Source organism: Cucumis sativus, chromosome 3 (assembly GCF_000004075.3).
Source record: "Cucumis sativus cultivar 9930 chromosome 3, Cucumber_9930_V3, whole genome shotgun sequence".
Taxonomy (NCBI): domain Eukaryota; kingdom Viridiplantae; phylum Streptophyta; class Magnoliopsida; order Cucurbitales; family Cucurbitaceae; genus Cucumis; species Cucumis sativus.
This window is the reverse complement of record NC_026657.2, coordinates 37,041,850-37,056,138: the sequence shown is the minus strand read 5'-3', so window position 1 is coordinate 37,056,138 and position 14,289 is coordinate 37,041,850. Positions and strand designations below refer to the sequence as shown.

General features: G+C 32.0%; 2 protein-coding genes across 2 annotated transcripts; one reads left to right on the top strand and one right to left on the bottom strand.

The window, feature by feature from the left end:
- The first annotated feature begins 5,940 nt into the window (after positions 1-5,940).
- LOC101221562 (glucose-1-phosphate adenylyltransferase large subunit 1) lies at positions 5,941-10,367 on the top strand. The gene is made up of 14 exons (XM_004147808.3): positions 5,941-6,520; positions 6,599-6,721; positions 6,843-7,016; positions 7,148-7,240; positions 7,328-7,411; positions 7,509-7,564; positions 7,679-7,772; positions 7,943-8,128; positions 8,247-8,327; positions 8,680-8,766; positions 8,834-8,938; positions 9,212-9,318; positions 9,434-9,494; positions 9,941-10,367. The coding sequence occupies exons 1-14, from the start codon at positions 6,275-6,277 to the stop codon at positions 10,040-10,042; spliced, it is 1,599 nt and encodes a 532-aa protein (XP_004147856.1). The 5' UTR covers positions 5,941-6,274; the 3' UTR covers positions 10,043-10,367.
- LOC101221789 (mannan endo-1,4-beta-mannosidase 7) lies at positions 10,156-12,993 on the bottom strand. The gene is made up of 5 exons (XM_004147809.3): positions 12,521-12,993; positions 12,247-12,441; positions 11,321-11,443; positions 10,934-11,127; positions 10,156-10,842 (listed from the first exon to the last, which is right to left on the bottom strand). The coding sequence occupies exons 1-5, from the start codon at positions 12,830-12,832 to the stop codon at positions 10,389-10,391; spliced, it is 1,278 nt and encodes a 425-aa protein (XP_004147857.3). The 5' UTR covers positions 12,833-12,993; the 3' UTR covers positions 10,156-10,388.
- Between the last annotated feature and the right edge of the window lie 1,296 nt (positions 12,994-14,289).

The following is a 14,289-nucleotide window of genomic DNA, read 5'->3' as shown; positions in this document are numbered from 1 at the left end:
GAGAGCTCTTCCCTTTTGGAGAGACATAAAATTATGCCATGTATGACTTTTTTTCTCTAGATCTCTATTTTCTGAGCATATTTTTCATTGGTTTCATTCTTCCCATAAGTGCATATTTAAGTTAGGAGGTTGTGTCAACTTTGAAGAGCAATAAATGACATTTGGTAGTAACAATTCTTTCACAAAACCACTAGTTAGCTTCTTTTCTTGCTTAATAATAATATGTTTAAGAACAGTTTTTTTAGGGATGTTGAGATTGGTTTTAAAATGATTTAAATTACTTTTAACATTTTAAAATTCACTCTAAATAATGTTTTTAATCATTCAAAATTAATTTAGACGATATAAAAAAATATTTGACATCTTTGACTCTGTTTCAACACGACAGATATTGAAGTACGGTTTAAAAAACATATCTAAGATTTTAATTTTTCAAATGTTATATTAAAATCTTTTTGTGAGATTGTTTACATTACAATATGGATATCTTATTTTTCCCTATATACAATACAATGATCCAACCGAAATAGATAAACATATAAAGTATATATTCAAATTGTATCTTATTACTCTAATTTAAATTACTTATATATTTTGCCTAGGTTAACGTTCTTTATTATTTTATTTTAATGTGATCTAAGTTATACGCAAGCTGATATTTTCATTGCGTAAGATTTGTTTTTTAGTTTCTTCTTATTCACTCTAATATGTGATATTTTAACATACAAACGTCCTTATAGTGTAAAGAAAATCAATAAAGTACAAGAGCATCCCTACAACACTATTCTTGAGAGGAGACGAGTACAACGACCTTAATGTCCAAGACCAAACTATTAAGAGTGTTATTCTTTAGTTGAGCAAATATGTAGATAAAGATTTGAATTTTATTTGCAAAGACTTTTTAACTATATTCCAATTGGATTGGACTGAATAATTAGTTGAATTTCTTTATAATAAATATATATCACATATTTGTGCCTGCATGTTTATTTTTTCTTAATTATTCTTCTTTTGACTAACCAAAAGTTTTTCTTTTTCTTCTTTTTCTTTTTAAATTTTTTGATAAGACTCTTCCAAGTATGACAATCCATTTTGATTTTTTCTCACTCCAAAACTATAGGGTGTGTACAACAAAGAAGTGACCCACTGCATTGAGTTATCAGGCACAACACTTTTGAAGATTCAACCATCTAACGATTTTATTTAAGTTAAGATTATTTAGGCTTTTTAAAATTATTTTGATTCAAATAATTGTATTTGAGCTCATCAATGAAACAGTGTGATTAGTTGAACCAAATTGATAGGATTGTCTTTATCGATGCTGAGTTGTGAGATGATTAGAACCTATCTAAGCATAAAACCAACAACGACATTCCCAAAATTTGTAAAATCTCCTCATTTAACATATTCAACTAGAATGCCACGTGTATGGTCAGGAGTCCACTAACCTTCACATCAAGGGACAGAGAAAAAGAATTGCATCACACGTGTCACCAACTAAGATAGCCGTCTACACCTAACTATTTGTTCTTCTTCTTTGGAATAACTATTTGAGTATAACAACGTCTCTCTCTCTCCTGGGGCATACCATTTATTTTATTATTTCTAAAATTATTGTTCACTATGTTTCTCTTAGTAATTAATTAAACAAATAAAACTTGCAAAGTTTACTATCTAAGTCACAGCTTTACTATTTCATTGTTTATGATTTGAAATTTCTCCAATAATTTTTACTTTTAATATCAATATTCTCAACACTAACAATTCTATATTGACGTTCTCTTTTATTTGAGTTATTTGTTAAATTAATTGCATTTCTTTTATATATTAGTTACACATGTGTCGTCTTCATTCTTTGGAAACGAGGATAAGGCTTATGTTAGATCTTATGGATCTTCTAAGTTATACATTTTGAAGTCTTTTGTTATTCTAACTCTCTAACTTCTTCTAAGTTCAGGAATTGCTTCCTTTTTTTGGGTTTGGATCCTAATTGAAGGTAGATTATTTGAACTTCAGCTCCCACTAGTTTGACTATTTAAACCACCATTGTTTTAGATTTAAAAGGAAATTTGTCCTCGATTTGATTTTATGATTACTTTGTTCTCTAAGTCATAGAACTTATAGGCTTTACTGTTTTCTATGTATCTTATGAAAACACATTCATAGGTTCTATTGGTTTTTTTTTTTTTTTTTAATAAGGTATTCTAACATAGGCTAGACAACCCCAAGTTCTAAGATAAGATAAATTTAGTGTTTTATTATTAAAAATTTTCTATGGTAAGTTTTACTATTTGATTTGAGAATCCTGTTAAGGACATAAATAACAGTTTTAATTACTTCACCCTGTTCTATTCTCACTTTTTGCTTTTTCATTCATTTTAGGAGAATAAGGTGCAGTTATATTTCGTGTATTTTTTTTTAATTATAGGACTCATTAATAAAGGCAATTGAATCATATTCAGCTCCTCTGTTACTACGAAGTCTCTTAATTATTTTGTTAAACTGGATCTCTATTTCAGTTACAAATACCTTGAATATGTCAAAGACATCACCTTTATTTTTAATCAGGTAAATAAAATTGTAGTTGGAACAATCATCTATAAAGGTTATTACATACCTTTTAGTGTTCCTAGTTAAAGTGTCATCGAATTCACATAAGTCATAATGGATTAATTCTAAACGCTTTGTTACTCTAGCTACAGACTTATGTGAAGTCTTTGTTTTCTTAGTTGAACTACAACATGCACATTTCTCTAAATCATGCAAAGTTAACTTAGGAATAAGATTCAACCTACTCATGTTGTTAATTGGTCTTTTATTAACATGACAAAATCTTGCATGTCAAATATTAAAAGAAGACAACATATAAGTAGAGTATGATTAAATTGTTGGATATTGTTTGCATAATAGTATCAATGAAATATAATTTATCTATTTTTTATAACCTAAATTTAAACATGATTCCTCACTATTAACATTTCTTATACATTATTTGGATTGGATGATCAACAACTATATCCAATTGATGTTATGTCCTCTAAATTAAGAAAATCAATTGAAAAACGTCCCTATTAGACTGTTAAAGTGCAATTTTTATAACAATCTCTTCCCAAGATTAACTCATCCACACATCACAAAACCACATAGTAGAAGAGTGTGCTTAAAGATTGTTACAAACATATCTTTACTATATAAAAAGTGGCTTAAGGAGAGAATAATTTTTCGATGATTATACCCATTACCAACCTCTAATATTACCAATATTGTGTCCTATGCATTAATGTTTCCAATAAACGCTTCTACTCCTTGTCAAATGTTAAATTTACAATATTGTCATATGTATTGTAAATTTACAAATTTTATTTACCAAATTCTAGAGATGGCTTCAATTTCTAAATTTGTCACCTACATGTATTTGTTCCATTATTTGATTATCAAATTATTTACTATGAACACTGGATATTAACATATATATCAACAAATTTACTATTGTAAATTACTATTAAATATATAATATTTTATAAACACATATTTAAGTAAAATTACTGTTAAATAGAATATTTAAAAACATGCATTTCAGCATGCTATAGTTACACACTTTGATTATCAATTAGTAATATTTTATAAACATGTAATTTAGTAAAGTTACTATTAAATATAATATTTTATAAACATGTATGCTATGGTTACAGTTGTGAATAATTTTTTTTGAAACATGTAAAATAAATTATTTCTCTCTAAAAAATTGTTTGTAATTAATCTGAAAAATAAATTACACTCCACCAAAATATGTTTGATTTTCAAATTTCATAACCTAGAAAATATGAGTTCATAAGTGGTTTGTAATTAACATCATAAATAAATATGTTATACGATTTGATACTCAATACATGAGATATTTTATTATTAATTATTTTAAATTCCATAAAAATGGTTGAAATATCCAACTTAATATTTCCTATAAATAGTCTCATGCATGGTTAATGAATTTATAAAAAAGTTTTAAAGAAAAGAAATTATTCTATTTCTTACTTTGTTAATGAATTTATAAAAAAAATTTAAAGAAAAAAATTATTCTATTTCTTACTTTATTAAGTGTGGATGATTTTTTTCAAACATGCACATAAATCTATAATATTAAGTATGTATATAATAATCTCTTGAAGCAAGAGGTTCAATCCCAACATCCCACACACTATTAAAAATAAACGAATGAATTTTTAATTTTGTTGAATGAATGAAAAATTTGTAGTTAAAGATATTCAGTAAATTTTATGATAAATATATTTGATAATTTAAAACATTTGTCTTTTTACAAAATATATTTATTTAAAATTCTTGGAATTTATGATAATTTTGTTAAGTTCAGATTAAAGGACTAAAATAATTTTTTTTCTAAAAGTCAAAAATTTGGTTCTCATATTCGAAATTATTGTACTAAGAAACTTATAATAACATTCTCACGCGTGCGGGGCAAGTCAATATTATTTTATAGTTAAAAGAAAAAGACATGAAGCTTTTCAAAGCATTTTATTTTACCTTTTAAAGTCCTCAGATTTTTGCATCATATGATGAAATACTAAATCAAATTCAATCACTTCCCAAGGATAAAATATACCTTTTTGAACTTGGTCACATCTCTTAATTATTTTACCCTCCAACACACAATGCTTAGCCATTTTCCCAAGCCAACTTTGTTTTCAATTGTCACTACAATAGGTTGGACCATAAATAATGTCGGCAAAAAATGTATCGGTGTTGACTATCTTTCGACGATACAATATTGGTTGCGTCTACGAAAAGACATTCTGCCACGCACAAAAACCAAATATTGTGAAAAGTTTAAAATTAAATTTAATAGCTTCACTTTCCGTTTAAAATATTTATATAAAATAAAATAAAAATTAATACAAATTTTTTTTGGGTGTATTTTGGATTAAAAATTAAAAAGAATAATTTATTTGAGGTAATTCTCATTTGCTTATTCTTCTCACCATTTTCTTTTGCTTCCCCAAACCCACGATAACAAAGCATACACCGAATGATCCCAAAAACAGAAAAAGAAAAGGGAGAGTCATGCATATCCCGGAGAGTGGTTTAGAAAATTCACATTCTGTTTTGGGGATCACGTGATCTCCGGTCTCACTTCTTTTTGTTAAATCTTTTACATTTTCTTTAAGACATATCTAAATATTATCAATAAAAGGCAGTTATGATATTATTTTTGAACTGGTCCAAATTTAATCTAAAAATCAAACTGGTGTTGCGAAGATGAAACTTTATACTTTAAAAGTAGTTTAGATTTGTTTATAGAATGTCAAAAAGGTTTATTTGTTTGAAAGGATGGTAAAGGTATTTTTTTCTTTTAGAAAAGTAGAACAAATATCAAGGTTACATTGTGTTATTTCAACCAAACACATTTTTGTAAGGTAATAATGTAAAAACTAAATAATTCTAAGTTAAAGTTATAATAACCACTTAGGGGCATTTAAAATACAAATAAAAAGATACTTATAAATCCTACTTTTCTAGACAATGAGTATCATAGTGATGGAAAAAAAAAATGACAACAATTATAGAACAAAAATGCATTTAAATAATTGGAAACAATTTTCAAATATAACGATATTTTGATGGATAGAGTAAAGCTTTGTCAATATTTTATTTTAAAATTTGATGAAATGAAATGGTGATAGTCATCAACTCAATAGAAAACAACAAAAAACAAATCTCGAGAGGGTGAATCATAGTCTTGTATTTTAATGCATTATAGTATAGTATTCACATTGGAATCAAGCACAACTCCAATATACACATCTTTAATTATATATATATATATAAAGAAGGTTACTTACTTTTCAGAAAATAAATAAAAATAAAAAAGGTATTATAAAAATATCTTTATTATTAACTTTTATTTCGTTGATTTGTTAGAAAGAGATGAGTAGTAGAGGCCAAGAGAGAAGCTGAAAAAGGTTTGGTCCCATACCATTTGCAATCAGTCTTATGCCGCCGTGTTCAACTCCCAGACCGGCTCTCTCATGAAAAAAATCAAGATCCCCAGACTTTTCCATGGCACCCCAACCCCAAATAATTTAATGACGCTATTTTCCATACCTTTCGTCACCATCACCATCATTTGATCTTTCATCTTTCTCCCACTCCCGCCTTTCTTCTTCCCTCCCACTCTCTTCATTCTACATTTCTCTCACACCTTCTTCTTACTTAGGTTTCCCACTGATCTACCCCGTTTTCGGGTCACTTCATTTCAACAATGGATTCCTTTGGTGTGGCCTTGAAGCCCAATACGATGCCATTTAGGATCACAAGTCAGTGTGTTAGGAATCAATGCTCTGGGTTTTGGGGAGACGGTATTGGAAGAAACGGAAGGTCCAAACAGATACAGAGGAATGCCTACTCGCTCAAGAATTCTAATTCTTCTTCTTTTAGCAGGGCTAGGAAGCTTGCACCCGGTGTTGCTTATTCTGTTCTCATGTCAGAAATTAATGAGGAAACATCGGTAAATGGGTTTTGTGCTTTGTTGTTCAAAAGTATATAAACTTTTACATGATTTTTTATTTCAAATTTTATCTCTCAGACTTTACAGGCTCCTATATTTGAAGCTCCAAGAGCTGATCCGAAAAAGATTGCTTCGATTATACTGGGTGGAGGTGCTGGAACTCGTTTGTTTCCTCTTACCAGTCAGCGAGCCAAACCAGCGGTAACCAACTCTACCAAATTGCTAAGAGAAGGATGATTCCGTAGTAGATAACATAAGCTATTGATCTAATCTAGGAGAAAGAGTTAGTGCACGAATTTAAGTAAATAATATTTGCTTGCAGGTTCCAATTGGAGGTTGTTATAGGTTGATCGACATACCCATGAGTAACTGCATCAATAGTGGCATCGAAAAGATATTCGTCTTAACGCAGTTTAACTCATTTTCTCTAAATCGTCACCTTGCTCGTATTTATAATTTTGGTAATGGAGTCAATTTTGGCGATGGATTCGTGGAGGTATGATGAATGTTCTTCTCATTGTTGCAATCTGACCCTGCCTAGTAATTGTGTTAATTAGACAGACGGCAAGTTCTAGGAAACAGGAAGCTTTCTTATACTCAATCTCTGGATTCATGTTTGAGAAATAGGTTCTAGCTGCCACTCAGACTTCGGGTGAAACTGGAAAAAAATGGTTCCAAGGAACTGCTGATGCTGTCAGGCAATTTATATGGTTATTTGAGGTGGGTGCATAAAATCTACTGAGTATGATTAGAATTTTCAGTGAACTTTTTAATTGTAATGAACATTTGTCCATTGGGTTTGTACAGGATGCCAAGACCAAAAATGTTGAGCACACTCTAATTTTGTCTGGCGATCACCTTTACCGGATGGACTACATGGATTTTGTGCAGGTATAATGTTAAAATGACTAGTTTGTAATTGTATTTGTAGTATTTTGCATATTTGTTTGTGAGTCAATGAGACTTTCCGATGGCTTTGTACTTGCAGAGACATATTGACACAAATGCAGATATTACTGTTTCATGCATACCCATGGATGATAGGTAGGCATCCATTTTAATCCTTATTTTCATAGATAAAGTGCATGGAAACCATAATCTTGTTCTTTATTTCCTTAAAAAAATTTAAATTTTCATTCATGTTTTGCTGTTATGCAGCCGAGCATCAGACTACGGTCTCATGAAAATAGATGATACAGGACGTATTTTAGATTTTGCAGAGAAACCAAAGGGATCTGACCTGGAAGCAATGGTTGGTAGCATTGATGCAATTAGTTATTTTTCTTGAACTTCTTTTGTTTTTTCTCTTTTTTATTTGTTTGGTTAGTTTTTTAGCGTAAATGTATTTATTGACTCGTGTTCCTTACAGTGACCTGTATCGATGTCTGATTTTGTTTTATATCGTCATATATTGTACTGCAGCAAGTTGACACTACGGTTCTAGGACTTTCAGATGAAGATGCTAGAAAGAATCCTTATATTGCATCAATGGGAGTCTACGTATTCAGAACAGATCTTCTATTAAAGCTTTTGACATGGAGTTATCCTGCGTGCAATGACTTTGGCTCAGAAATTATTCCTGCGGCTGTTAAAGACTACAAAGTTCAAGTGAGATCCGTTTTGAGAAATTTTAGTCTATCATTTTCCTTTATATGCTTGAGTTCAGAAAAGGAAGACTTTCGACAATACCACAACTAAGTTTCCCAATGCATTCATATTGTTGTAGGCATATCTGTTCAATGACTACTGGGAGGACATTGGAACAGTAAAGTCATTTTTTGATGCCAACTTAGCACTAACGGAGCAGGTATGTATCCCATCATACAAGCAATTGTGTCTCAGGCCTTCGATGGTCTTCTTTCTTTTTCATTTTATGGGATCAAGAAACATCTTACACCACTTCTTTCGGCTTTCATGCTTATTTGTTCATTAAGTTAGATATTTACATAGATGATAAGCTCTCATGTTACTTCTGCTCATATTCTCCTTAAGTACTACCACCCTTAATCAATATCAAGTACCTTAACGGCACTGTGAAAATTTCAACCCAACCCCTCCCACTAATCAGAAAAAACAGATGATCAAGTGTAATCAAGCAAGGTCTTTCTCCAAACACTATTATTTACACAAGCTGATGGTTTGTTGTGTCTTTCATGCAGCCCCCAAAATTTGAGTTTTATGATCCCAAGACTCCATTTTATACCTCACCTAGATTCTTGCCCCCTTCTAAAGTTGAAAAATGCAAGGTAAGACATCAAACTCAAGTTTTCTCTCTCTGCTTTATTCTTGTGTCTTAAATGAAGCTGTATGCAGATTGTAGATGCAATTATATCCCATGGTTGCTTCCTCCGAGAGTGTACTGTTGAACACTCTATTGTTGGCGTGCGCTCCCGACTGGAGTATGGTGTGGAGCTTAAGGTGAGCCATAGTTTTCTTTTGGATTTTCGTCTTATACCATAGGGGAGTACAAGAAGGCTAAATGCAGTTGCAGAAGCTAGCTTTGTAGATGCTGCAATTTTTTTTCCACAGATTAAACTCTTTTTAATTGTGTTAGAGAGTCCGTCATGCTGACTTATAATAGTAAATGGATCAATCCAAATTGAATACGTAATAAATGTTTGTTACTAGCTGTTGCCACATCTCTTGAAAAAAGCTAAAATCATATTTGAATTTGTTGGTTTTGCATTATAGGATACTATGATGATGGGTGCGGACTACTACCAGACAGAATCTGAAATTGCATCTCTCCTTGCTGAAGGAAAGATCCCAATTGGCATCGGCGAGAACACCAAAATCAGGTAATATTCAGCTACCAATAAAGAGCAAAAGCTATGTGCAATCGTTTATTAATTTAATATTAACATACAAATTAGGGTTTGGTTTCGTTTGTGATGTTTTGTAACTTCCCTGCAGGAATTGCATAATTGACAAGAATGCCAAGATCGGAAGAAATGTGGTTATTGCAAATACTGATGTAAGTATAATTTCTGTTCTTGAAGAAATGTGGTTATTGCAAATAAAGAGCAAAAGCTATCTGCAATCTATTATTGCAAGGGATGTTTGGCCAATAGTTTTAAATTGGTTATTGCAAAACAATTTAAATACGTTGAATTTACAAGGTTCAAACTGTTTTATTTATGATTAATATGTGCAAAGAAATAAACAATAAATACTTAGGTTTGGTAGGATGAACAATATATCATTTGAGTCCATGTAATTGGTAGGATTAACAATTGGGATGAGAAAAGGCACATGTTTATCAAACATCAATTTTGACTTTTTAAGCACAAGTTACATAAGTTTAGCCCAAAAGTTGAACACTTTCTAAGAATTTGCAACCTCAATTTAAACCAAATAAGCGCGTAATGTTATTTGATCATAGTGCCTATGCTTAAGAAAGTGTACTTATTAACTTTTCAGGACGTTCAAGAAGCAGAAAGACCAGAAGAAGGGTTTTATATAAGGTCCGGTATCACAGTCACGTTGAAGAATGCAACAATAAAAGATGGAACCATTATTTAAAATCCAATGGCAGCCTCTCATTCAGGTCTGGAGATAGCTGAGAGTTGAAAGGAAGCAATTGCTCAAGGCTTTCAACCTACAATGCTCGGCAACGAGTAATAGTGCAACTTCCCTTGATGTAAAATACTAGTTTCTTTTCATATATGTAAAAAGTAGAAAGGCAGCACATTTCCATCCTGAGTAATAACAACTCCATACATCGTTAGGGAACAGTTTTCAAAGCCATTTGACATTAGCTTCTGGACGAGCAAATCTCATCTCTGTGAAAGAGTTACTCTCTTAAAACTCAAGTTATATTAAGTTGTCAATATTTGCTTAGCATTTCTATTTTCAGCTCTATTTTTACTTAATTTCCAGGACTATTGTTGCCTCCCCTTGAGGCCTCCCACTGTGCTCTTTTCATCTCCTTTGCTCTCTTCCACTTCTCAATGTTTCTAAGTTTGGCATACATCCTTCTGATGTGAATCAGCCTTCTAGACTCCTGGGTGATCAAATTTGCAGTTGAGGGGCTCTCGCTTAGTACCACTTCATACCCATCTCGAAAAGAATCCATCCCTTCAACTAGAAGTTGCCAGAACATTCCACCAATGGCTGCACCACCCCCTCGAGCCGACGAATACACAGCTGAGTAAACAGCATTGAAAAGCTGATCCCTTTGATCAGCGCCAGAATACTTTGTGGATTTTCCAAACTCAGCAAAAAGAACAGGCTTATGCAGAATGTTCTGTGCATCTTGGATGTGATCATTAAGCCAAGTGTTGAGGAATGAAAGCTGATTCTCATAACTAGAACCAGATAACCTACAACATAAGTAGAAATCACCCATTTCATTTTAGCTAGTTGGAGAATAAAGATCCCAAAAAGAAGCAAATAGGGGAATTTTCTTTTTACCATTGGTCAGGATATGAATGGACTGTAGCAAAGTCAATTTCAGGTATTTGATTGTTTGCAATGAAATCTGTTCCCACTTGAAAGTTTGGATTCCATTGATACTTTGATTGCCCATAGAAACCTTCCAAACCAGCTTCTAATAGGTGTTTCCCATCGATTGATTTCAAATATGATGCCATTTCTTTAATCCATCCCTGGCCATCATTTCAATTCATTCATACAACTTTTCTTTTTAAACTATGGCTATGTCAACTTAAAATGACCTTTTTAGATTGATTTTTTAAATATTTATAAACACTTATTTGAATCACTTTAAAAGTCAAATTGTTTTTGTAACGAGTGAAATTGAAATTAAAAGCGAGAAAGGAGGAAATTGGTAGTGAGAACCTGAATGGTGTTTCCTGAAGGATCTGAAGGGCACCTGGCCTCGTTCATGAGTTCCCAAGCCATTATTGTTGGATCATCCTTATAAGCTACTCCGGTAATGCTATTGACTCTTGTCAAAATGCTCTATATACATTTTAAAGTATTTTACAAACGAAATTATCAGTATTTATAAATCATGCTTTTCTTTTCCATATTGAGTAAAAGGGTTTGGAATCGAAGAGAGATTTTGTAACTAAATAGCTATGCCATGCTTGCCATTTGATAGATATGGTAATCGGTGCAAAGAAGGGGGACTATAAAGCAAATGCACTTTATCATTGAATTTCATACCAATTTCTATTAATTCAATTTATTACCTGTCAAGTTTGAAAATTAAAGAAAGGAAAAGAAAAACTTAAAAAAAGTTTCCATAAAAGGTGGAAATCACAATAAAGTCATAAAAGGTGGAAATCACAATTTGGTCAACTACGTAAATAAAGTCACTTTTCATCCTAAAATATTACATATAATACAAACAAATGATAAACATCACCAAATTCAACTAATAAAGTATATATAAATCAAATTAACAAAACTTCACCTTTATGTTTCAATCAATTGAAAATAAAATTAGGGTAAGCTCAATCTTCTAACGTAATGATTAAAGAACGTCCACCAATGGAAATCGTTTCAGAAAAACTTCCACAATTACTCTCCTCTGTAAATGACCTAATTCCAATCCCCAACCACTCTTTCTTTCTTCTCCAGAACTCCAACCACTCCATTTCCACTTTTCATCCGCCAATCCCTCACAAGCTCAGTGCATAAAAGTTAAAAATCATTCACAACCCCATTTTAAAGCTTCAATCAACCAACAGAACAGAAAAATCCAAAACGAAAGTTTAGAAATCAGAACAAAAAATTTGATCAGGCATTCTGATTTTTACCTTAATATGATTCTTGTAGAACCCTTTCACAACAGGATTAGTGAAGAACTCATCCTCAGAAGAAATAGCCTGCCCCTGGCTTCTCGCCCATTCCACATACTGTTTTTTCCCTCCCATACTTGCATAATTATTCACCAAACTCAGAATCAGCTTAATCCCATATTTCCTTGCCTCCGCTACCACAAAATCCAACCCCTAACAAAAACCCATTCCTCACTTAACAAAAGATGAAAAACAGCGCAAATACAAAAAAAAATCAATGGAATCAAAGAACCTGGAACATCTTCTCATTGTATTGTCCTGGAGAATACTGTAAAGGGCTGTATCCGCCATCGTTAAAGGCCCAAGTTCTTCCAATGGAGAGACCGTGATTGACGGCTTGTTGAAAAGCAGAGGAGACTTTAGGTGCCTGTGATGGGTCTGAAGCGAAGTACATTAACCAATAGGCATTGAACCCATTGGCGTAAAATGGAGATCCATTCAGAATCAGTTGTTGCCCTTTAGTGCTTACAAAGCCTTCATCTGGTTTTGCTAGAGGTAGAAGAAGAAGAAGAAGAAGAATGAAAATGGAAATCCCAAGCTTCATCTCTCTGTAAAACAATGGAAATGCAGTAATTTATAGATGAAGAAGGAAGGGTAGAATTAAGTGGTAGGGATTTAGGGAATTTATAGAATGAAAAGGTGGAGTTGTAGGGCGGCATGGAAAGTGAAGAAGGGAACGGAGTCTGTGTTTGAACTTTAACTGTCATTGTTTATTTATTATATATTAAAATTAGAGTCTTATTATTTAATTTCGACGGTTATGTTGTTGCCATAAGTGAGAGATCAGGTTGGATTCCTTTATGCTCTTCTAATCTATTATTATTAACAAATAATTGGATTTCACAATAAAAACAATCCTTCTTTGTTTAACTTTCTTTCCATTTCCCATATTATATACTTTTACTCTTACACATCAATCTCTCTATATTTGAAAAAGTGATCGTGATTAGGAGTAGTAGTTTTAGAAGAAAATATTTAGGTGTAGTTAATTTCTAGTGCAAAAGTGATTTTGGTTTTACTAAAATCAATAGCTAATAACTTAATTGGTTATGGAGCCTATGTTTAAACATCTAATAGTTTGTTTAATCTCATAACTATTCTTCTTTTGTTTAATTATGTGTTTTACTGAAAAGTATTGATTAAAAACAAAAAGAACAACAGCCTCACACGTGGCAAAGTGGACATTTGTGGCTGAGAGTGATTGTGTGATTCATTGTATGGTAGCAAAGAGAGTATAAACACACAAATTTTATTTTTCTTTCCATGTAACATTATAATTCTCGGATCTTTAAAAATGCAAATGATGAATTTCTAAATTAACATCTCTCCAACTACCATAAATATAAACGTTTGATGATATGTACGTTATTAAAGTAAATAATAATAACAATTGAAGAAAAAAAAATGAAAGTGTTTGTAGTGATGGATATAGGAGCACCGAAAGTGAGACCAATTACATTTAGGAGCACATCTCCCGGCCACGTGTTGCCCATGATTTAATGCTTAATACACTTCCCTAATTTGGGTCCTCCATGACAATTACAAATATCATTTTCTATATCATTCATTCCCCTTCATTTTTTTTTATATACTTTAAGTCAATCTTAAAACTACATTAAATAAGTTGGAACAATTAAAAAAAATATAGAATAAAAACGAAACAAAATATTGGTAGAAATGAATAAAAGCAAGGCATGGTTGAGGCACGTGAGGAGGGGGTAGGGGTGTCTGAGGGATAAGGGACGAAATAGGAAACAATGCACGTGACTCTGAAGAGGGGAAGTTGTTGGGAACTGGGAAGGGGGCATGTAGAGGTAGAACGATATAGCGTTTTTTAAAATATTGTGCACGTATTTCCAGGCCGACATGTCGGATGTGAGATTTATTAGATGAAGAGGGTTATCAACTTATCTTTGCATCTGCATGGGACGTTTTTTGTGCCCTAACGACCCTAAAATTTGTAGAAGAGTCGCTTTATGAAAACCACACCCTTTCACTTTC